The sequence below is a fragment of the Macaca fascicularis genome, chromosome 5 (genome assembly GCF_037993035.2).
Source record: "Macaca fascicularis isolate 582-1 chromosome 5, T2T-MFA8v1.1".
NCBI classification, from domain to species: domain Eukaryota; kingdom Metazoa; phylum Chordata; class Mammalia; order Primates; family Cercopithecidae; genus Macaca; species Macaca fascicularis.
Window position 1 is genome coordinate 3746691 of NC_088379.1, and position 24457 is coordinate 3771147.

General features: G+C 58.7%; 1 protein-coding gene across 1 annotated transcript; it reads right to left on the minus strand.

Moving 5' to 3' along the window:
- Nucleotides 1–1000: 1000 nt before the first annotated feature.
- Nucleotides 1001–20171, minus strand: LRPAP1 (LDL receptor related protein associated protein 1). Its single transcript, XM_015450060.3, has 8 exons — nucleotides 19951–20171; nucleotides 12755–12899; nucleotides 8103–8224; nucleotides 6868–6988; nucleotides 6041–6199; nucleotides 4381–4463; nucleotides 3105–3281; nucleotides 1001–1424 (listed from the first exon to the last, which is right to left on the minus strand). Exons 1-8 carry the CDS (start codon nucleotides 20155–20157, stop codon nucleotides 1362–1364), a joined length of 1077 nt encoding a protein of 358 aa, XP_015305546.3. The 5' UTR covers nucleotides 20158–20171; the 3' UTR covers nucleotides 1001–1361.
- Between the last annotated feature and the right edge of the window lie 4286 nt (nucleotides 20172–24457).

Genomic DNA, 24457 nt, shown 5'->3' on the forward strand with positions numbered 1-24457 from the left:
TTGGCTTTACAAAAAAAGTGCTGTTTTTACGCCAACAAATCCGGAATCGTCAAAGATAAAATAAAAACTTTGCAAGAAGAACTAAAAAAGCGCAAAAAAAGCCTAGCCACCAATCCACTATAGACTGGACTCGATAAACTTCTCACCTATCTCCTGCCATTTCTTGGTCCTTTACTCACTCTTCTACTCTTTCTCACTCTCGGGCCTATAATCTTTAACAAACTTATGGCATTCGTCAGACAACAAATCAAGGCCTTCCAGGCCAAACCTATACAGGTCCATTATCATCGCCTTGAGATGACTAAAAATGGTGAGTCTTATTTGCCTTAATAAGACCTCTCCTGTGTGCTGAACTAGACAGTCAATGACGGGTAAGAGGACACTATCTCCATCGGAGCCTAAGACAGGAGGGCCGCCTTTGCTGCTGCCTTATCCCATGACGGGCCTAGAAGGTGGGGATAAGTTGACCCAACCTAAGACAGGCGCAGTTCCCGAGGGGTTTTCTTGTCATAAAAATATAAAAAGGGAGACCTGTCCGGAGCTGCATGCCCCGGCCATGGCGAATGGTAATTGAGAATTAAAACGCCTGAGCTGTGTTCATTTCCACCTCACACCTCCTCCCTGGATTTACCTTCTTCCCTATATTAATACCGCCATTAAAAGATGGCGTTCTTCCTGCTTCTTCTTCACTCACTTTTCTCACGCCCAGGAAAAATTGTTACTTAGTAGCGCAAGCGCAACATGACGTCCGACTGGAGAAACCGAAACCTACCTAGCCACGCCCTCCGCAATGAGGTCATTTCCGCCTTAGCCCAACCCCTTCCCCTCCAAATGTATATAAGACATTGCATTACTGCCATTAAACGAGACTTGATCAGAGCACTGTCTTGTCTCCATTTCTTGTGTCTCTTGTTCCCCAAATTCCCACCCCCTCCTCCAGGTCCTGCCTTGACGATCCCGCGGGCCGGGATAATATTTTTTAAGGACTTTGTACATAGTATTTCCAGGGGCAGATGTGTAAGATTTTTTTATGTAAATCGTGTTGTTTAACAAGAAGACTGTCAGACCCGACAGCAGCTGGACATCGAGGTCCTCACTGGGGTGGTGACTGCCACGCTGACGCTGAGTGGAAGACAACCCCCTGAGTCAGAGCTGGGCCCATCTCAGACCCAGACGCGACCACCACCAAGTCCTATGTCGTGACAGCAGCGGCTGCAGTCACCAGAAACAATCCTTCCTGCTGCGACACCTGTGCCGGCCCCAGCTACCCTCACGGCAGGCTGTCCACGGAAATGCCATGGCCAAGAGCCCAGGTCCTTCACGCTGGCCTCTTCCCTGCCGGGCCGGGTTCCCCGACGCCTTCAGAGTTCGTTGTGCCGAGCTCTGGAGATCCTGCTGGACAGGTCCTGCAGATGCTTCTTCACCTGTGGACAGAAACAACTCATCAGCTGGGGAGAGCGCACCTCGAGGCCGGCTCTGTGAGCTCAGCCTCACGTCAGGAGACGTGTGATCCAAAAGGAAAAGGCACAAACCCTGTGCATCTCCAATTCCATGCCCGTCCAGAAATGCTCAAATCACAAGAGCAGCTCAGTGCTAACTAGGAAATCCCACCAAAGAATGCTAAGAGCCAAAAGCTCAGGGTCTCTGGGATCAGCCCATAGTGTTATTTATTTACTTATGGATAGGGTCTCACTCCGTCAGCCAGGCTGGAGTACAGTGGCATGATCTCAGGTCGCTGAAATCTCTGCCTCCCAGGCTCAAGTGATCCTCCCATCTCAACCTCCCATGTAGTTAGGACTACAGATGCCCACCACCATGCCCGGCTAATTTTTTGTGTTTTTGGTAAAGATGGGGTTCCACTATGTTGCCCAGGCTGGTCTTGAACTCCTAAGCTCAGATGATCCACCCACCCTGGCCTCCCAAAGTGCTAGGATTACAGGCGTGAGCCACCGCCCAGCCCCACGGTGTTGTTTTTAAAAGCAATGACCGGAGAGGTTGGGACAGGGCTGTGGGAAAGACGCCTTCCTCCTCAGAGCTACCTCGGAGGGAAGAAGAGAGACCTCCAGCTCCTCACATCACAATGGCCCAGAGCATCCCCACATCCCACCCCAGTGGCAGCAGGTGCCGTGTCGGCCCAGCCTGGGCCAGGGTCACTGTAGCTCTCCCGATTCTCACAAAACCCTGCTCGTGGGCACCACCTCCCTCTCCACATAGGAGCCCGTGGCTCAGGGTGAATAACTCGCCGAAGGTCCCTCCTCTCAGCCGCCCTCTGACCTCCGCCCCAACGGTGTGGGTGCCTCAGGCAGCGCCACACGGCTTCCTAACCAACACCGAGCTTTGCCACGGTCAGGTGAAACTAGGCGCACGCTAGCATTCCATCCCCGCATCTCGGGGGAGCGCCCTGCAAACCCCCACATGGTGGTGCTCACCCTGGACCTGAGCTCCTGCCCACGGGCGGGGGCCGCAGGCTGCTCTCCTGCAGGTTCTGCCGGGCAGACCCACACCACCCTCTCCTATCAGAACTTCTGCCTTGGTTTATTTTTTAGGCCTTTCCTGTTTTTGAATCGGTAACACCTGCCTGCAGCTCCAAGTTTAAAAGGCACAGATGGGGCTCCTGAATCCCAGTTCCCTCCAGAAAGAACTGGCATGAGCTTCCAGGATTTTCTGTGCCTCTGGGGCAAGGCCGTGCTGCTGGCTTCGGCTTCTCCTGGGATCTGCCCCTCCTCTCCTCACATCCCGGGACTGTGGGGAAGGGGGCTCGCCTGTCTCGAGGGCTGGAAAGTGCCCTGACTTGTGGGCTGGCTGTGGGCATCCAGGTTATGCCCCATCCTGGTCATAGGAGAGGACGAGGCAGTGGCCTGACAGGGCCTGCGCTCACACCTGAGGGTTGGGGGACTGCACTAGAAGCCCACGGAGCTCTTCTAGCACGGCTGCTGTGGCCTGCAGTGCCCCACACACTTGTGGCTCTAGGGTTCAACTCGGACAGGGAAGACAACGGCGTGGGGCCCACACCCGGTCTACGGGAGGCCCTGAGCTGCACGTGGGCGGCCCCATCTTTTCTGTGGGGGAACTGTGGCCTCCCTAGTCCCCAAACCCGCGTGCACCGTGTAGCCCAGCTCCTTGGTCCGCCCCTCCAGCAGGGCGTGCTTCTCACGGCTGCGGCTCACACGCTCGCCGTCACCCACGCTCTCTGCGTGCCTCAGCTTCTCGTGTGCGATCTCCAGCTGCTTCTGGTAGTGGTTGTGCTTCTCGATTTTGGCTTCGAAGTGCTTGAGCTCCTCCTGGAACAAGGTTTCCACAGGTGAGTGCTCCCTCTCTGTGCTCGCCACGCCATCTTGTGGTCCCGGGTGAACTGCAAGGACGCCAAGGGACAGCGCCGTACCCGGGGTGGGACATGGACAATGAGGTGGCAGCTGGGAGGCCATCACATCAGCAGCAGGTCCCAGCCTGCGCCTCCTCGGCAGTCCTAAGCCGACCCCTTCCCTGTCTCTGCAAATGGCACCCCTTCCGAATCTGGGGGGCCTCCAGCCTGTTCCCGGCCAGACTCCATGTCCAGGGGTTGTGCTTCTGTGGTGGCTGCCTCTGCACCCTGCCCCCAGCCTGCCTGGGCTCCAGTTCTGCTGGACTGTAGCTCTGTCCCTGCTCCTGTAGGCGCCCTGCCCTGCCTTGATCCCACACTCCAGACCCAGGGCCCTCCATGTGGCCCCACCTGCCAAGCCCCATGCATATGCCTGCGTCCAGCTAAGGTGCCCTAGCCCCGGAAGAAAGCTCCTGACCCCTTTCTGGGGGAGGTGCTAAGGGCCCTTCCTGGGGCCAGGAAAGTCCCAAGCCCTATGAAGGCAGGACCACGCCCACCTCACTCACGACAGATACCAGCTGGGGACCTTGGGTGAACTCACGGCCTGATACCGTGCCTGGGACTGCCCACCCAGGGACCCCCTGCTGGACTCCTCACTCCTCAGAGCCTTGCTGGGGGCTCACCGAGCTGATTTCTCCACCCTCAGAATGATCTGGCACGTCACACGCCCTAGGAGCCCCCTGCCACCTGAGGTGGTCTCCTTCCCTCCCTGGGCCTCCATCTCAGGAAGCGGTGACATCCCCAAATGATCCCAGTAGTCCTTGGTCCCCTCCCCCAGACTGTGGCTGGTTCCTGACCAATTGCTGACCATCCACAGGACCCGCACCAAGGCCACCTCAGACGCGAACACTGACAAAAGAACCAAAGCCCCTCCACAGCCTGGCCTCGCCCCTGAAACACGAGGTCCCACGCAGATGAGAAGGAAAACGCAAGCAGGTTGGCCGAGTGGTTAAGGAACAAACTGCAAGAGAATCTTCACCACACGAGAGCGCGCGAAAGGAGAGAGGGCTGCGTTTCCTTACCCGGAGCGCCTCCAGCTCCTTGTCGGTGAGGTTGGCAGACTGCGCCAGGTCCCACAGGTCAATCACCCTGGGCTCCTCGAACTCTGCAGGGGAGGAGCGAGAGCGGCCTCAGCGGCGCCTGGGGTGCACAACGCGGCCAGCCCCGCGGGAACCGCGCGGAGTGTGCATGGAGCCTGAGGGTGTGCAGGCGCGACGTGCATGTGTGTGAAACACGCGTGCGTGCACTGAAAATCTCATGGGGCACAGAGGGCATCTGCTCGGTAGCTCACACGACCTCGCTGAAATGTGGCTTCCCTGTCCCCTCGGCCAAGCAACTGCTTCTCCTTTGTGTCCAGAAACACCTGCCTCCATCAGAGCCTGGGAAGCGCCACAGCCCACCCTGGCTGCCTCTGAAGCAGGTGGCGGAGGGTGGACGTGGCCTGTGTGCAGAGGCTGCTCAGGACCTCGGGTGTGGGGCGTGCAAGTTTAGCCAGGTCCAGAGGCAGGCACAGGCCGTTTCCCTTCGGGCTCCTGGGAAGAGCCAGACAAACGGAGTCAGCTCCCGGACCCTGGTGCTCACGAAGGGACGCGGTGAGAGACGCCGGGGCCGTCACCTCTCTCCATCCAGGAGCGAGCAGTCCAGAGCCGCCTGCCCAGGGAGCCCCACAACAGCGGCTCCTGCTCCCTCCTCTGCTGACCCCTTCCTGCTCAGGCCGTCCAGCCCTCACCACTACGGCCAAACGCCTACGGCTGACAGTCACCAGCACCAGGTCGGGCTAAGGGAGCCTGGGTTTGGGGGTGGGTGGTGAGGGGTCTTGCCCAAGGGCACACAGGTGACAGCCGCAGAGCCAACCGAGGGGCCCTGGGCCCACGTGGACACATTCAACTACTGTGCTGGAGGCTGCCTAAGGCCAGACCTTGTAGGTCCCATCCTGGAGAGGAGGCGGCGGCTCTGCCTGGCACCGGGGACAGAGACCGGCCCTGCTGTCTTATCACCATGAGGGCACAGATGCCATCTCCTGGCGGCTGCTGCCTCCTCGAGCCTACAGCAGGGCCTGGCACACAGCCGGCGCTCGGTGTGCACGTGGAGGATGAGGTACAGAATCGGAAACTGTGAGTGAGGCCAGCAGGCTTCTGGTAAACCCTGCACAAGGCTCTGTCCTGGGTCCTGGGCAAGTAGCAGCAGTGCCAAGCCTGACCACTAAGGGCCTGCAGTGGAGTGAGACCAAGACCGAGCCGCTGAGATGGAGCCACAAGCTCTGTGGCCTCAGCGGGCGTCCTGCCCCTGCCAGGCTGAGAGGGACTGACAGACAGTGCGGGTGGCATGACACGGAGACAGAGCTGGGCTTGACAAGTGGTCTCTGTTCTTGACCAGCAGCAGCAATGGAGGGGCTGTGCTGCTGGGGCTGGGGAGATGCTGGGAGGGGTTGTTCCCAGGCCCGCCGCCGCCACTGCTCTCTGCCAGTCTCCAGGAACAAGGCTGGGGACGGCCAGTGACCTTCACGGAGCAGCTCCTGGGAGCAGGGCCCGTGACCACCCCTGGGTAGACAGTGCGCCGAGGGTCTTGGCTGCGTCCATAGGCCCAGGTGCCCATCGCTCTAAGCACCTGCCTGCTTGTCCCCAAAACACAACCAGAGACAGCCCGACCCTCAGGAACCGACAGTCCCAGGCGGGCACTCACCGGCCTCCGTGCTGTAGCCCTGGCGGCTGACCCTGCGCAGGCGCTCCAGGCCCTGGTTGATGCTGCGCAGCTTCTCCTTCAGCTCCGTGTGTCTGCTGTGCAGGACGTTGCCCTTGATGTCACTGAGGTCCAAGGGGCTGATGACGTTCTCGTGGATTTCTGTAAAACCGAAGGCAGGACACCATGAGGCTGGGAGTCCGCGCCCTGCCCGCCCGGGGCACTGTCTGGAATGCCCACTGCTGGGGAGCTCAAACTCGCTCTCGTTTCTGGCCGAAAACGTCCCCGTTCCATGGTCTTGCAGCGCCGCAGAAACGGCCGTTGGCACAGCTTCCTTTCCAGGTAGGACAGGTGAGACACCGGGACATGCACCAAGCAGAGCCTGGCGGTGACGGCTGGGGCACCAGGTCCAGAGGGTGGACTGGTCAGCTGGGTCACCCTCCATTTTACTCCGACTTTGTAGGGTGGGAAAGGCACCCATTTGGGGATGGTCACGAGTCCAGAATGAAGGACCCATCAGCGAAGCACAGGTCTGGCAAAGGTGGCAGCTGTGCCCGTGGTGGGGGCAGGCACCAGTGAGACTCGGTTCATCCAATGCAGGCGGGTGACTCTCAGAGCCAGCCCTGCCTGCACAGCAACCTCCCGACTCACAAGTCCGGTAGAACCCTGGGAGAGGGCGTCTGGTGCCGCCTCCCCGCCCCTGCCGTGTCCTGGGGGGAGCCGAGGCTGTCCACTGAGCACAGTGAGCCCCAGGTGCAAGAGGGGCGGGGGGCAGGAGTGGGTGGGGGCAAGAGGGGCAGGGGGCAGGATGGGGTGGGGGCAAGGGGCACCTTCGGTCCTGCTCAGGGTCTCCAGCAGGACGTTGTACTCGTGAACTTTCTCTTTGTGATGCAGGAACTCCCGCCAGAGCTTGTCCAGTTCTTCGCTGGAGAATTTCCCAGAGGTCTTTGCCTAAGAGGGAAACAAGGCCTGGAGTGAAACCCGCTGTGGGCTCGTGTGGCTGGGGCCGCTCTTCAGCCGACTACTCCTCACGGCCTGGCAGGCCCTTGCCTATGTGAGTGTCGGGCCTGGTTCTTGGCCTCACGACCCTCCTGAGCCTCTATTAGGCTGGGTAGGGCAGGAAAACAAAAAACAAACCGGAGAAGAGCTGCCGGCAGGCAACCACCCTTCTCCTGGACGTGTCCAGGCTCAATGGGGGCCGGCTACTGAGCTGGCTGGGGTGGGGAGTGGAAGATCCCAAGGAGGGGAACAGGGCAGCATCCCAGCAGCCCCCAGACTTGCCTGGCTCTCCTGGCTACGGGTGGTAAGGACACCAAGGCCATCTTCCTAGGGGGACCTCTGCCAGCCCGTTCATTGTCATCCTACCTGCCTCCCGGCTACGGGGTGACGTGGATCACGCACACCCAGGGAGGCCACACAGGACCCTCTCTCCCTCTCTGCCCCCTTCTACCGACTCCATCTTTCCTGCCCACGGACAATCAGCTGCGACTGGGCTGGTACAAGAAGTCCAGCTGGCCCCAAATCAATGTGATCCAGAGAAACTGTTCTGGAGCAGCAGCCGCTGGAAATGGGGGAGCTGAACCAGGTGAACACCCCGTCACAGCCCACCAGCCCTGCTGGGTCCCAGTGCCTGGCCCCGCACCAACACCCCACACCCTTCCCAGGCACCGGCTGAAAGCCCAGCCCCACACACGAGGGCACTTTTCTAATCACAGAAGCACGTTCACAGCACCACTCACTAAATTAAAAATCCGACACAGAGTAAAGAACTCAGCCTGTGCTATGTCACGATCCCGTAACCTCACATGACCAGAGCTGAAGGTCTGACAGCTGCAGGCCAAACAGTGCTCCTTTACTCAAAGAGCAAGGAATTTTCTAAACAGGAAAGCTGAAAATATTCACAGAAAGACAGTGGAATGGCTTCCTTAGGAAGCCACTGTCTTCCTGAGACTTCCCCAAACCCCAGCTCCCACGCAGAGCAGAGACTGCTCCCTCACAGCCCCCCGCCGTAACACTCAACACAACGGCACCAATTCTGCACGGTATGGAAACAGTCGAGGAGTACCTTGTGCCACAGCTTTTCCAGCCTGGGATCATCCAGCCCGTCTTCCTGGGTGCCACTAAGGGAGTTGCTGGTCACCTGCTGAGCGTCCTTCTTCCCGTCCAGACCATACTTGGCCAAGATGACTAGGAGAGAGGGGAGGTTCTATTTGATATGGTTTCCTGTGAAAAACAGTCAACAGCCAACATATCTGGGTTGCCACAGTCGGCGAGACAGGTTTGCCTCTCATTTTCCAGCAGTTTCCTTTCGCCAGTTTCCTGGATGACCACTGGAGATATGGCAAGAACAAGAATGTAAACAAGCCTGGGGGCTGTGGTCTCCCAGCGCTTAGAAATGGCTCCGGCGACTCACGGGACGCCCCCAGGACCTCCCTCTTTCCTACCAGGGACATGCTGGCTGCAGTCCTCCATCAAGCTGTGTCCCCTTGAGATGCAGCTGTCGGAAGCGGCTGGTGGGTTGGGCTGTAAGAGTGGTAACCGATTGGCCCATCTTTCCAAACCAGTTGCACAGATTTTCAAAAACAAAATTTGCAGCCTCACCTGTTGCCGTACGGCAACAACTCTAAGGACCACAGGGCAGAGGCCACCTGCAGAGTGTGCAGGGTGATGCGGCTTTCTAACAGCCCACATTTTGTTTTTATTGGAAGGAAAAACAGTTTGTAAAGGAGAAACGTCAGTGTCAGCAGCTTCTAACAAAAAGTCACGGTAGCAGCCAGGAAGAGTAATTAGTCTGCAGTGTGCTGTGGCCCAGTCACTCGGGAAGCCCTCCAGGATCTGCCCACGCGGTGCTCCCCTAGCCCCACTTCCCCAAGGGGTACTCAGCATCCGTGGGCTGTGTCTGTCACCACACACTGCCACCAACACGATATGAAAGCAGGCGCTCAAAGCAGGCCCTGGTGCTGACAGGACTCAGCTGTGGACAAGTCTGGCACTTGGGACATGAGAGCAGAGCCCAGGGGCTGGTCTCGGCCTCCACAGGCAGCGGCTCTCCCGAGGCCCCAGTTCCCTGCGCTGTGGCGCTGTGCGACAGGCCCTCTACTAGGTCTCCTGGAATCTGGGGCCAATGCAAACCTGCCTGCTTCCTTAGCTGGTGGTGGGCTTGCCTGCCCGTCCTTTCCTGGGGACCGGGGAATTATCCCAGGGCCCCCGCCTCCCACAGAATGGGGTCCTGCCTTCCCCTCCGGGCTGAGGGCCCCGTGTGGGCCTCTCCCAAGACGCTGGGCGTGGAGCCTCCCTTCGCCTCACACTTCCCCTCACTCCGAGGACCTCTTCACCCAGGTGGTGACTCCCGGACCCCGGCGCCTCCTCTGGGCCTTCACCCGTGACCCTACTGGACAGAATCACTCCCAGCAGGGCCTCTGCATGCCCCAGGCTCAGCAGGTCCCACCCCAAACCTCTCCCAAAGGCCCATCCTCTGTCACTGCCAGCCCTGGGGAGTGTCCCTGCCCCAGGGACACGCCGGAAGCCTCAGGCCTCCTTTCTCATCAACACCACCCTGGCCTCAGATCCCTCCTGTCTCATTCCGTCCGGAAGCCTGGGTCATGGGGGTCTCAAGGCCACGCACAGCACGTGCTCCTTGTGCTCCATCCTCTAAGCATGAAAGTCCGGCCTGTGGTCTTGTCCCCGAGGAAAGCCGTGTCTGCTGACAGCAGTCGAGAGCTGCTGCTGCTGGGCACGGGTCCTACAGATGCACGCTTCGAAGCTCAACATGCTGGGCCTGTCTTCCACGGCAGGGAATTTATACGTGAAGTAACTGTTTTAGGCCGGGCGCGGTGGCTCATGCCTGTGATCCCAGCACTCTGGGGGACCAAGGCAGGAGGGCCGTCTGAACCCAGGAGTTCAAGACTGGCCGGGGCAGCGAAGTGAGACCCCGTCTTTTAAAACAAACAATTAAATAAATAATACTAGCTGTGGGGGAAGAGAAAATAAATGAAATAAATACATACATAAATACACAAAATTTTTTAAAAAGTGGCCTGGACGTCTCCTGGCCTTAGAAGCTGGTGCTGGGCCTGCCTGTGAAGGCCGTCCTGCCTAGCCCCCCGAGTCCAGCCGCTGCTCAGCAGCGCTGAGGTCACACCCCCGGGCTATGCATCCCGAGCCCGAGAGGAAGAGAGGGGAAGACAACGAGGGTGGGCCACGTCCTGGGGCTCTGAGGCTAGCCTGGCCCGCGCCTTCCTAGTTGGAGCCAAAAGCTCTCAGCCAGAGCCCAAAGTGGCTGGTCAGACCCCACCAAAAGGCAGAATGCCCAGAATGCCCAAGGCTGCGATCAGCAGCAGGGACTATGGAAAGTTCTGGATTCTGGAGGTGCTGGGTTCTGCATGGAACGGAGTCACAGAGCACTGAAGCTGGAGGTGGCCTCAGGAGCATCCAGCCCTTAGAGCTCCTGGGGAGGACGAACACGGCCCCACACGCCCTGCGTGTGGAGGACAGACGCCGCCCCACACTCCCTGCCTGGGGAGCGAAGTGGCCCCGGGGGCACGGTGGGGGTGAGGACAGCCGCGAACCCCAGAGCAGAGCAGAGCGTGGCCTGTCTCAGGGCGGACCTCAGCATGGGCAGTGCCAAGGGCAGGCCCACAAGGTGTGCTGCCCAGGCACCTGGCTATGGCTGGTCCCCCAGGTGCGGTATCAGTCTTGACAATGGCACGGGGGACCTTGGGGGTCCAGGGGCCACACCCAGAAGATGGCGGGCAGCTGGCCAGGAGGAACCTCTCTCCTGAGTGTGGGCATGGTCTGCTCCTGGGACACCGGCTCCTAGAGTCCCACTAAGTCTTCTGCCAGGTCACTCGGCAATGGCAGAAAACAAGACAGCTCTACTTGGGCCACAGACCTGGACACCCTGCAAGGACACCGGCTGGCCCGCAGGAAGGAGCGGGTCCTCAGCCCACTTCTGTGCCCCCTGCAAGCTCCTCCGTCTCCTCCAGGCCCTGAATGCTGCCCTGCTGCAGAGCCAGTCCCTTCTCCCTGCGGGGCACCTCCAGGACAGGCTCTTTCCTGGCCCTTGGGAATGGCCCTCTAGACACGCTGGTGGGGACGCAACCATCCAGAATTGTTTCAGCCGTGTCTCCGCCCCCCAGGCATCCCCTGCCGCCGCGTCTCCGCCCCCCAGACGGCCCCTGCCACCGCGTCTCCGCCCCCCAGGCAGCCCCTGCCACCATGTCTTGGCTTATATCCCACCCAGACTCTTGAACATGGTGGCATAAACCAGCAAAAATGAAGCCAGCCCTTTGCCTTTAACCCAGGCACAGTCACATGACACGTATGCTGATGTCTGCTGATGGGAGAAGAGGGGTGGCTGGGAACAGACCACCTGCTCAGGAGTCAGAAAACCCTGGCTCCAAATCTTTGCTGCACTACTCGGCTCTGCAACTCCAGACAAATTACCCTCTCTGAGCCTGTCAAACGGGATGATAGAGTTTTGAGGAGTAGGTGTTAGAGCATCAGGCCTAATGAAGGAACTCCATAGACACCTCCTCTCCTTACTAGAGATAACCCGGGTGCTGCAATGCCTGGGGCCACCAGTGCGTGGGAAAACAGGGCTACAGCAGGCTCCAGACATGGCCAGGGCTCTGGGGCTACCCTCAGTGTGATGGCAGCCACCCACCCTCAGTGGGGTGTCCCACTTGGTTCACAACCACTGTCCCATGAGACAGGAGGAGGAAACGGAGGTGGGGGGCCCAGGTCACACAGGGAGCAGCCGGGCAGGGGACTGGGAAAGGGGTGCCTGGGGTCAGGGAGGGGCAGCAGTTGGGTGGAGGCGCAACAGCTCCTGTGGCTGCTGCACGTAGCTGACAGCAGGTGGCCGAGCACGCAACTCCCTGGAGCAGCCCCAAGCCCAGTCCCGCAGGCCCACCTGGTGTGCGTCCTCTGCCCGCCAGTGTCCTGCCAACGGGCCTGTGGTGAGGGAGGATGGCGGAGGAGAGGGATCCAAAAGGACCAGTCGCAACTCTGTCATTTAAAACCCTCCTGGCTCCGAGGACACACCTGTCTTCTGTACGCTGGTACCAAGCAGGCAACTGTCCTGCTGCTTCTTGAACACCACAGGGACAAGGGGCTCACTAACTGCATCACAACTAAGTGTCCGTTCTGACTCTTGGAAAGCTATTCTGACAACATCTGGAGTATGTCCCCAAACTTCAAGATGCCAGGGCAGACCTCCTTCCTCCACTGGGAGACAGAGCCTCCTGCTGTCCTATGGCCCCTTCCTGCGTCCAGTGCCCCTGCCCTGGTCCTCCCTCCAGCGTGCCAATGGCACTTGTGACAGCAAAGGAGCCGAGACCACGGCCATGGGCACATCTGCGCTCGGAGGAGCTCCCCGTAGGCTGCACCCAATGGGACCCTTGGCCAAGAGCCAAGGAATCAGAGGCGTAGCCCACAGCACTGAGGCGAGCAGCCACCATCCTTGTGAGGGTGAGCCTCCCCGCAACCACTGAGGCCAGTGGCCACCTCCCTCACGAGGGTGAGCTCCCCAATCCAAATCCTAAGCTTTCTGGGCACTCGGGATGCTCAGGGGAAAGGCTCATTTTGGATATCCAGATTAAGCACAATGCAAATATTCCCAAATCCAAAAACAAAATCCGACATCCAAAACGCTGCTGCTCTCAAGCATTTAGGAAGAGGGATACTCGACCTGCACTAGGAAAGAAACAAACGGACCATTGAGGTTGCGTATGAGTCTCGCTTCCTTCTCCCCATCTTTGTCCAAGCCGTCAAGCTTTAGTTTCTTCCAGGCGAGTTCATCCCTCTCCTGTATCTTCAGATCAGCATGGAGCTCAGCCAGCCTCACGGGAGGAAGATGTAGCTGCGGACGAAGGGGAGGGGACTGTGAGCCACAAGCAGGATGGACCAGGACACTGCTGGAAACTGACCTCGGAGGAGGCTGGCCACCGGGAGGTTCCGGGAGACCAGGAGGAGCTGGAGTCAGGGTCACTGTCAGCACGATTCAAACCCCACAGGTTTCGACAAGAACGCGGCATGGACACCAGTCTCCAGGCCCGTCTGTGTACGTGATCTGGAAACCCCAAGTCCATCGGGGGCTGCCCATTCCTGTCCGGCTGGAAGACACCCCACCCTTCCCACCCTAGCACCTGGGGACAGTCATCGGGCACTTGGATAAACAGGGCAGGAAGAAAATACCCATTGCGTTACCATTCCACTGCAGACACCACTGCAAGGACACAGACACCCAGAAGTTCTCTTTTAAAAGAATCACTGTAATCTCAGATTGGCCCCATCTGCATTTCCCAAAGACCCTTCGTTGCCACCTCTCAAGTGTTCCATGATGCGAACTGTCTTGCTGTGATGGTTCTTACACAGCCCCAGATCCTTCTGGAGCAGGAGTCTGTCACCCTCTCACTTACCTGCTGGTGTAGACCACACAGGCAGGGCCCTGGAACGAGCTGCCGCACTGGGGCTGAGGATCTTGCCCACCCCACCCTCACACCCCTCCACAGGACAGGCCACACTTTCTTCATCCCACCCTCCCTCCCAGCTCTGGGACCCTGGGTGAGGGAAGGAAGGAAGTAAGGTGACTGCTGGGCACACTGCTTTTTGGTTGTAAAGACAGGATTTAGGCCAAGAGGGTCCCCATGTCAGAGTGACTGGGCCAGAATGCCAGGTGGCCAAGGCAAGCAGCAGAACGAAACCCACCGGCCAGCTCTCATCGACTCTGGCCTCAGGGCTGGCCCGGCGAGCCCTTCAGGGAAGAAAAGCCTCCTCCATGCAGAGCAGCGTAGCCCAGCTGTGTGAACCAGAACGTGTCATGAGGTGGGATCAGGGTTCACGGAGCCAGGGTGCTGTCTGGGGAGGCTGCACCGCATGCCTGTCGTGACACCAGCACATGAAAGGCTCTGTGGAGTCCCGCAGCAAAGGAAGTGCTCGGCACTGTGCGGTGCAGATCCCCAAATCTCTCAGCTCTCAGGAGGGTTCCCTTCCCTGGGCACCTGCATTCTCACATTCCCCTGGGGCGGTCCCCACGAGCTGCCCATGGTTCTAGGAGGGAACCCCAGCTCCGGCGTCTGAGCTCCAGAGGCCCATCACCCAACACCTGTCTCTGATCATGCGTGTTTCAATAGTCTGTTTTCCCTCAGGGGTTGGAAATATTAACCTTTAATCTATACCTCATTAGCTATTTTCTAACATAAATACGACACAAGCCAGTATCCAAAGTATGTGTGTTCAATAAAGTTTATATAAAACAGTGAACATCCCCAGGAAGCGTCGCGAGCCGGCTGCCTTCCCAGTGTCCTGCAGCCCACACCACCTTGCAGCCCGCACCACCTTGCAGCCCGAGGCCTCAGGAGGCCCGGCCCTCAGGCCTGCACTGCACAGGGGCACACGTTTCTTTCAAGACTCGCACGAAGCCAATTCTGGGTGTTTGGCACACCCCACACTCTGGAACCTCCTCGCCTCGCTCTGCCCGTATCTAGACTGAGCCCATCCTGCTCCCTGCAGCTCAGTCTGTGTTGGGCCTAGGAGGAAGCAGATCCCTGACCACAGGCCCTGTCGCCAGCTGGGTGCTGGGGCTGACAGCTCCACCCTCTGTCCTCTCAGAAGCCCGAACTGGCTCCGCGGCCGCCCTAGCCACATAGGCCCCAGCCTCCAGGAGTTTAAAATTTACTTAGAGACAAATCCAGATCACTGAGCCACGTCCCCCAACGGTAAAAAGAGAGCACACAGTAGGCACAAAATGAATGGCAGGGCCTAGGGCAGAGGAAAGCTTCTAATTCTCTAGAAGGTTCTCTAACCCTTGGTCGGTGGTCCCAGGCAGTCTTTTATCTGGGCCCTCCTGGTAGATGCTCTGGCCCCCATCTCTACAGGGGCTGCTTTCCAGGATTGTCCCGACCTGAAAACCCTTTCCCTGGCAGCCTGACACACCCCTACCTGCGTGCCTCTTCCCCAGCCAGCCCCATTCACCCAGCCCCTTCTCCCCAGAGCTCCACCCCATGCCCCTCTGTGCCCTGGACATGCGTCTGCAGCGTCCACTGGAAGGCCCTAGGAGGCGTGAAGTCTGATCTGAGCGTCCCCAGCAGGTGGACCCGGGACAAAGAGGCACCTGAGTGATGCTGAACTCTCAGAAGGGGCAGTCTGCACCTCAGGAGGAGGGGGAGCCCACACCTGCCTATCTTGTTTGTGACCCAAACTTCTGGAGGAACAGGTCTGCCTTCATCTCTGCTTCCCCGTGGCTGCTGCTACCCCGTAGGCATCTTATCTACCGCGCTGCATTGCCCGGGAGGGCCCGAGACGCGAGGCCCACAGCGATGCGCCGAGCCAGAAGCAGCACCCTGGGGCGGGCAATCCTGGCCCATGCTCTCGAGTGTGTGCTGGCCCTGAGGGGCCCCGGGTCTGCCCTCTTTGGCTGCAGGGGAGAGGACGCAGGTGTCCCGTGACTGCCCGTGGGCTGCCCGCTGGAAAGCGGAGCTGAAGACCCCGGGCTGCTGAAGCCCTGGGCCCATCCTGGCAGGCCCACAGCCAGGCGCCAATCCCTGTAACCTGCGGTCCTCCCTGGACTCCTGTCTGCCTCCCCAGGATGCTAGGAAAGTCAAGGGCAGGTGCTCCGTGGGCTGTAAAATCTGCAACCCACAGGGAAAGTCATTTTCTCCTTCTAATTTCCCAACTCTCAGGCAACAGGGGGTCTAAATTTCACACCGCGTGTCTCCCAAAAGCCAGCTCCCTTTCCCTTGATATGCGACTGCCAGCGCTCAGCGCGGAAGGGGCCAGCCTGGTGGCCGCCACAGAAAGCAGCCCCGGCTCTGTGCAGAGGAAGACCAGCAGGTCGTGTGCAGGGCCCCAGACCCCACGTCTGGACTCTTTCACCTCTCTCAAGTTAAATGTGAATGCATCAAGTTAGAACTACCCTGTGGAAACCAAATGCAGAAAAGAACCTGTCAAACATGAAGCAGTGAGGCAAATCATCAACAACCAGGGAACGCATGCAGGAAAGAAAGCCAGCTCAGCTGAACAAACGACACTGGTCCTGTGTTCTCAGACACAAGCAGAACCGACCGGGTCCTCCTGACCAGACCCAAGCGCCCAGTACTGCTCGGGACCGCAGCAGCGGCCCTCCCCGACACAGCACAACCCGCGTGCCAGCAGAGCATTCTGGAACTTTCCAGCAACCTGCTACTGCTATTCCATGCCCCAGGAAACCCAGGCCAGGGTCCACAGCTAAGCCACTGGTGTTAACCTGCACATATAGCACAGTTCAGGCTGGGCAGGTTCCAATGCAACTAGGACCATCAATGGACCACCTCTTCAGAGGGCACATGGCATCCTCCCAGCGTTCACCTGAGTGCCCACACCAGAGTGCAAGGCACCCACCCTGAGGAGCAGGTCCACCCTGAGGAGCAGGGGACCAAGGCTTCCTGGCATGCTGCACCTGTCTCACCACGGCAGGTGGCAGTGCACTGTCCCAGCCTTGCCATCGTGTCCCAGCTCCTTCCACCTGAGCTCCGTGGACAACCATACCCGCCTTGAGCTGCTGTGAGGTCATGCATTGGTCTGGCGAGTCCTAGGTGCCCATGGAGGCCGCCAGCTGGCCCATCCTCAGAGGCCCTTCTCAAGCCAGGGAGGACGCTTGAGAGATGGGGTGGGGCTCTGAGGACTCCTCTCTGCAGACCTCAGTTTCCACTCATCAGACCTCTGGGAACAAGATTCTTCACACACTCTCATCGCAGTCACCATTCATGCCAGAACTAAGGACTGCCCGGGTGCGGTGCCTCCTGGGATTATGCCTGTAATCCCAGCACTTTGGGAGGCAGAGGCGGGAGGATCACATGAGCCCAGGAGTTCGAGACCAGCCTGGCCAACATGGTGAAACCCCATCTCTACTAAAAATAGAAAAATCAGCCAGGCATGGTGGCGCATGCCTGTAATCCCAGCTACTCAGGAGGCGGAGGCATGAGAATGGCTTGAACCTGGGAGGTGGAGGTTGTAGTGAGCCGAGATTGCGCCACTGCACCCCAGCCTGGGCGACAGCAAGACTCTGTCAAAAAAACAACAACAAAAAAACAAACAAAAAAACAACTAATGACCTACAGCCAAGGACTCCAAGCTCACAGCACCATGCAGCCCAGGCCAAGAGGTACACGAGTGTGTCCCTGAGCGCGCCGCAGCTGGACCATGCGGACCCTGGAGCTTTCTCCTCAGCATCAACACAACACACAGAGCTCCGAAGAGGCAGAATCCCCCGAAGGCATCTGCAAGCACAAGGGCTCTGCACGGCCTCCGACCGCCAAAGCTCCAGGGACAGCCTCTGCTTAGGAGTCTTGCAACACAGCGGAGCCCGCCTGTGAAAGAGGAACCGGGAGAGTTCACGGGCGCTGGAGAGGATGAAGCAGCAACCCCCTGGCCGGGTGTCACCGGACGAAAGCGGGTCTCGGCGTCTTCTTGGTGGCACCCACCCCTATCTGTGCCTCAGGGCAGGTCTCACAGCCCAAGCCCAACAAAGGCAAAGGTTTCCTGAGACGCTCCCTTCACCCTACGCCTACTGACACACGAAGCAATCCTATATGCCAGGACACGGCTTTACACGCAGAAAACAGGGATGCGATGTTTTCACGAAGCAAACCAAAGAAAGGACAAGACCGGGCTGGCTGCTGAGCGCAGGTCACAGGAGGCTGAGAGCAGTGGCTGCAGAGCTGGGCGGGACGTGCTTCTCTGAAAAAGCAGCCCTCGCCTCAGTTATCTTCCAGGTGGCGACTCCGTCTGATACCCACCTAGAGTGGCAAGTCGGGTGGGGTAAGAAGCCAACTGGAGTGACTGCACAAACAATTCTCTGCCCCTACGTTCGAACTGACTGTGGCTCCTCCTGCCTCCTGACCACCCTAGGCCCTAGCACGCTCGGCAGCAAGAGCCACAGCACGAAGACCACCCGCCATGTGCCACCGCCACTGATAACCTCAAAAAGACCAGGACGGGTCTGACGCCCGCACGCTTGGCTCCGGGATACAATACCCTCGCAGCACCGCCGCCCTCCAAGCTTCCATTATCTGGAAGGAAAATCAAGACGAATGGGCTCTGCAGGCCTGCCTGCCAGAGGACCAGGCTCTCTGGAAGGGGGGAAGACACACAAAATCCCCCCAAAACACCCTCACCCTCGAAGAACTTCACATTCTGTTCAGCAAAAAAGACTTGTCCACGCAACTAGAACTTCAGGACTTAAAGGGACCAGAAAGACCATCTAGTCCAAGGCTCAGTCCAAAGTGGAGGTGAGCAGCTTGCCCTACCATGGTGCCCAGGGAACCTCAGGGGAGGTTCAGGAGACAAGACCCGACCCAAAACTGAAACCGGTCAGGCGAGCGCCCAGCACCAGGGGACAGGGGGACAGGGACGGTGCATGGGCAGCCCCAGGGCAGGTGTATCACTGCAGGGGCCCTGCGCTGACAAACACAGAGGACCAGCTGGAGGTGGCTGCAGGTAAGGTGGAGCGCACCAGGGCGGCCCTACAGGGCAGGTGGAAGACTTGGGCCAGGACCCAAAAGCAAAGGGAGCCGCTGGGGTTCCTGGGCCCGAGTGCACTTCCTTAGCGCCACCTCCAATCGGTCAGGGGGTCAGGGAGTCTCTTTCGGGCTCCCCATTCCTCACGGGGAGGGGGGACTCCACCCACTCAACAGATGCCCAGTGCAGCGGGCACGGGGAGGCAGCGCTGCACCCCAGCTGCTCCTGGTTACACCTGTTCCCTGCTGCTGGGAGGCCGTCACCACATCCAAACCCAGCCCTGTCCCCAGCTCCTCCAGAATCCCTTCCTCCAAGAAGCCGCTCTGCCGCTCCAGCCCAGAGCATTCTCCCACCTCCGCAGGCTGAACATTACGCGTGGGGCTTGACTGCTGGTCCCAGGAGCAGCTCAGGAAGGGCCTGTGGAGCTGATGCCCAGGCGTCAATCTCCATCCCCAAGCAGTCTTATAACCGTCTGTCCCTCCCCCACCTGTTTCTCTCCTCCCTTTTCGTTCCAAAAGTTCCTTCTTATTCTGCAAATCATTTACTTTTTCTCTCAAAGACTCAGGAATGCGTAGAACTGGAATACTGAGACAGAGATCTAATCTGACTCCTGCATTTGAGATGAGATACTGAGGCCCACATGGTGGGCATGGTTCGAACACACCCATTTCAGGAACACCTAACAAATGAAGCAACGGTATCTTCACGAAGAGAGCACTGGCTATCTTCATGAAGAGGCCTAGGGTCATGCACCAGTTAGGAAGCTGTTGTCCCGGGGGGCCCCACTGGCTGAGCCACCTTGAGGGTGCCCTTTCCCCTCGCGCCTCCGTACCTTCATCTCTCAAATGAAGGTGGTCAGGTAAGCGCCCTGTTAAGACTTACTTTCAGCATTCCCAAGGTCGCGTTTTATGTGCTCTAAACCGATCCCATCTCCTCACCTCCTCATTTCTCGCTCAAATGAACAAGCACTGGCTTGCTCCTGGGATTCCTTCTCTCCCTGGACACGTCTGTCTACCCAACATTATCTCCCTATGTGGGGAAACAACATTTTTCTTGTTTCCCCACATAGGGAGATAAGGTTGAGGGAAGCGGCAGGCTCGGGAGGCAGGAGGCCTGTGATCTAGCCTGGTTCTGCCCCTACGCTCCCGTCAGCAGGCCGCCCAGGCTGGGGAGGGCGACACTGACCCTCGGGGTGCCTGCCGCAACCTGCTCCACGCGTCGTCGCCGCCGGCACGGGTACCTTTCCTGCTGCAGAAGGGGTCCGGGCGCCCCACTTGACACCTGGGGGAGGCTGTGCCAAGGACAGGGCGCGTGGGGCACAGGTGCCCGGGCTGCGACGCCCCCGCCCCGCCTCCGACCCCCGGGCCCCGCTCCACTGCCCCCAACCACGGCCGCCGCCCCCGGGTCGCGCTCACCCGCTGAGCCTTCTCCCAAAGCTGGTTCAGCTTCTCCATGCGGAACTCCTCCCCGGACTCGCGTTTCGGGGGCGGCTCGGGCTGGTTCTTCTCCCGCGAGTACTTGCCGCCGTGGCTCGCCGCGGGCCAGGGCCCAAGCAAGAACAGCATCAGCAGTAGCAGCGCCGGCAGCCCGCGCAGAAACGACCGCAGCCTCCGCGACGCCATCTTCCTCTGCGACTGGCGCTGTGCGGAGAGACCCAGCGAGTCGATGCCTCGCCCACTACCCTGCCCCGCCCACCGCGCGGTCTCCTGGGAATTGTAGTTGCTCCATGCGCGGCCGGCCGCGGCGAGGCCGCCGGCGGACTCCAGAGCCCAGGAAGCCCTGCGCAGGCGCATGCGTTTCCCAGGCAACCACGCCGCGGCCAGAGGCTGCGGACCCGGGCTGTGGATACGATTGGAGAATAAGGGTGGCCGGGCGGCAGCAGATACCAGGCCTCACTCAGAGCCCGGAGTCCGCACTACTTGAGGCCTTTTTCCCCCTCTGCCCCGCAAAAACAGCGGAAGGCCTAGGAACCGGGCCGTGTCTGGCTGAGCCTGATAATGCTCCGGCTTCACGCGCACTGACGCCGACTTTTGCGTGCCCGGTGCCGTAGCGGGGTTAGGACTGCGGCCCCGGCCTGGCGTTGAGGAGCCTGGCTCAGCCCGCTTCTGCCCCCCGCGGAGCGCCTGGGCGCGGGTGAGCGCAGGCCAGGTTGTCCTGGGGAGGCAGGGCCGCGCAGGCTTCCCCCCACGTCCCGGAGCCCCTGCCCCAGCGCACGTCCCAAGCACCTGCTCTCGCGCCTGCTGCAAGGCAGGGCTTCGCGCGCTTTTCTCCAACTCACTACACTCTAGGAAATCCAGAGCCAAAGTTAGCATAGTCCGCTTGTTGGGGGCTTTTGGCCAGCGAGTTGGGAAGTGCCCTGGAGGTAGCGCGGAAACAAGGGGAAGGAGGGAGACAGACGGCAGCTGGGCCCCTTTGGACTCAGAGAAGGGACAAGGGGAGCTCATCTGGCAAGAATGATCTGAAAAGGCCTCCAAGGGTGGGCGGGATTTTGCCTGGGGAGGGAGAAATTTCCAACTGGAGGAACAGTGACGAAGCGGGTGAAGAGAGCCTGGGCATCTTGGAAGAAATTAATGTTAGTTCATTTCCTTTTCTTTTTTTTGCGTGGGGTGGGGGGGATAGGGTCTCTGTCATCTAGGCTGGAGTGCAGTGGCACGATTATGGCTCACTGCAGCCTCGACCTCTCGGGCTAAAGCGATCCTCCCCCCTCAGCCTCCCATGTAACTGGGACTACAGGTGCGTGCCACCACGCCCAGCTAATTTTTGAAATTTGTTGCAGAAGTTAGGTCTCCCTGTGTTGTCCAGGCTGTTCTCCAACTCGGGCTCAAGCAACCCTCCCGTCTTGGTCCCCCAAAGTGCTGGGATTACAGGCATGGGCCCCTGGGCCTACCCTAATTTACATTTAAATTGTATCTTGTGTTGGTCCAGAGAAGATTTCAGGTGCCTGGAATCAAGGTGATCTGCTGCTGTCGTTTGCTGCTTTTCCAGTATTTTCAGAGCCATCGTTTCATTTATTTTTTTCCAGCTGTTGAGTTGTTTCAGGCAAAAGGGTAAAGTCAGTCTGTTACTGCATCTTAGCTGGAAGCGCAAGTTCCCAATATGGGATGTATGGGGGAGAGGAGGTAAAGGAATCCCCCAGGAGGGTGGTGGAGGGAGAATGACCTCATGCAAAGTGACTCCAGAGACAGATCAAATGCTGTCATTGCCATCATTGCATGTTTTTAAGCCTCAGGACAGAATGGCCAGGTGAGCCTGGCCTAGATTCTCACCTGTGCCTGCCTTCCCCATGTGTTCCCACGTTCCTGCTCTTCTCTCCATCTCCTGGTGCCTAGAATCAGAGGTCACCCGTTTTACCCCACATACATGTTTTGCCCTGATCCCACTCCTGAGAGCTAGAGGTAGCTCTTGGTGGGCTTAGAAGGGGACAGTTCAAATTGGCCCATCCCCCCATAAGCATATCCCCGTTGGTCATCTGGAATGTGGTCCTCACTGCAAATGTTCCAGCTCTGTGAATCCTGTCCCAGTGTCTTCAGAAAGGCCCTTTATAAACCCACAGGAAATGGAAGCCGGACTGGGAGCAGAGTCTTTGGGGATCCTGCGTCTTACAGTGGTGTGGGGTCCTAGGAGCCGTTTTCTTATACAGCCCGGTTTCCCAGATAACTAAGCAATATTGTATGTGAGGTTACACACCCAGGCAGTGAAACTAAAAAAACGCAGGGGACAGCTAAAGGTTGGGATGAATGATACCTGGGCTGGAGGAGGAGGGAGGATGCAATGGGTGGACACAGACAGGCTTCCAAAGTGGTGTCCAGGTTGTATTTCTTCACTAGGTGGTGGGCACACAGGCGTGTATTTTTCCTTACTTTTAAATTGTAGATATTTCATACACTCCCCCGTATGCATTATACATTTCAAATTAGTACATCTTTTAAAAAATCACAGTGGTTGATGCAATCAGTATGGGTGCCAGGCGCATAGCAGGGACTCCAGGTGAGGGCATTGCTCTTCTCTTGGGCTCCTCCTCTAGGGCTGAAAGTTTATTTCTCACCCCTGCTCCTCCCCCATGCCAGCCCATGTCTCTAAGTGGTGAGGGGAAGGTGTGTGAACAGAGACAGATATGGCCCTGCAGGAGCCCAGAGGGAGGCCCACTGGCCTTGGTGAGAATGGATTGTGAGGCTGGCCAGCGCTGAAGCAGAGTATCTTGCTTACTAGAGCAAAGGGGAACTGTGCTATAGGACCATCTCTCAGAGCAAAACAGATTGAGTCTCTTGAGAAGCCTGGCATAGAGGATTGTCCGGCTTTCAGAAGCCAGAGTGTTCAGCCTGACTTCAGGGGCACAAGGTTCTTGCTGCCTGGGCCTGTTCTGTAGTATGGGGCTGTCCCTGACTGGCTGGGTTTTGGAAGCATGCAGCATTGTCACTGACTGATTGGGGCTTTCCTGCCACGACAGCCAAAGAGCAGTTTGTTTTTGTCCTTGAGTTTGGACTATAGATGGTTATTTTCTCCAGGCAAAGGCAGGAAGCACACGGGAACAGGTAGCACCAGGTGGCTGCAGGCAGGCGGTCTGGCTGGAGCTCAGTGCAGAAGCACAAGGCGGTGGTGAGGAGAGAGGCAGCCCCAGGGGCTGAAACGCCACTGGAAAGAGGATTCCACCCAGAGCAGTGGAGACCACAGAGTGATCCTGAGGGGAGATTTACACGGAGATGCATTCGAGGAAAAGCAGAGACCAGTGGGAACACGGGTGCTCTCCGCCAGAGGAGAGGCGACGGTGATCGGGACGAGATAGAGACACTGAGGCAGTGAAGATGGAGAGGCCATGTGAAGGTGGAAGGGACAGAATTTGGTGACAAGAGTCCAGACTGACACCCGGGTTTCCACTCGGGGAGACCAGAAGGTGGCAGGGCCAATTCCAATGCCAGCTCTCCGGGGAGAGCACGCTCAGAAGGAAGATGCGAGTCCAGGTCCCTGTGGGATGGATGTGGAGCCCTCCAGCAGCATTGAGCTCCATAGATCTGGCAGTCAAGGGCAGAGGGGTCCAGGGGAGAGGAGACAGAGATCTGGGGACCACCCACAAAGGCAGAGTGGGAAGGGGATGGAGCTCTCCGGAGGGAGCCAGCGTGAGGGTGCGAGAAGGAGCTTGTAAAGGAAGCAGAGCGGCAGCCAGGACAAGGGAAGGCACCCGCGAGGAATTGGCCTGCAGACCCCAGGGTCGAGGAGGCTTTAAGGAGGAGTGCATGGGGAGCGTTGGGCCCCTCAGAGACTGAACGAACAGAGGCTGGTGTGCATGCCTGTGGCCTCTGCCCTTGTAACAACCTCTGTCTTGGGTCAGGTTTCCTGGAAGCAGAGCTGAGATGGAATTCCTATGGAGGTGATTATGGAGGGGTTGCTCCTAGGAAAGGAGAGTGGGGGTAGAGAGCCGGTGCAGAGAGCTGAGCAGGGCTGTGACTGCTTCAGCCTGGTTGGATGAAGGGGAGCTCAGGAGCACTGCACCTCACGGCTGTCCCTGCCTTGAGGCCAGGACCATTTTGTGCCTCCTCTCCCTCCCCGCATCAATCAGGCACTGGGTTGTGGGGGAGGGTGTGACCTCCTGAGTGAGGCAGTTTTCCCACCTGGCCTAGGGCAATGAGCCTCCGCTCTCCTCAGCTAGCCACTATCCCTGGAGACAAGTGAGACCCCACGTGCTTGGGCAAAACCAACCCCTTTCCAGCTCCCAGCACGTAGGGAGGGTCGGAGTAAGACCATCCTCAGCTGCCTCCTCTGCTGGCTTACTCCCTGACTGTCACTCCTTCCCCCAATCGTCTGCCACTGTAGACTCCAGGATGAAGCTCATTATGCTGCTTCTCCCTCTGTATGGAGAGTTCGAGTCCCCCAGGCCACCCCTTGCCCCAGACAGCTCTGTATATCAGCTTCTCAGACACATTCTCC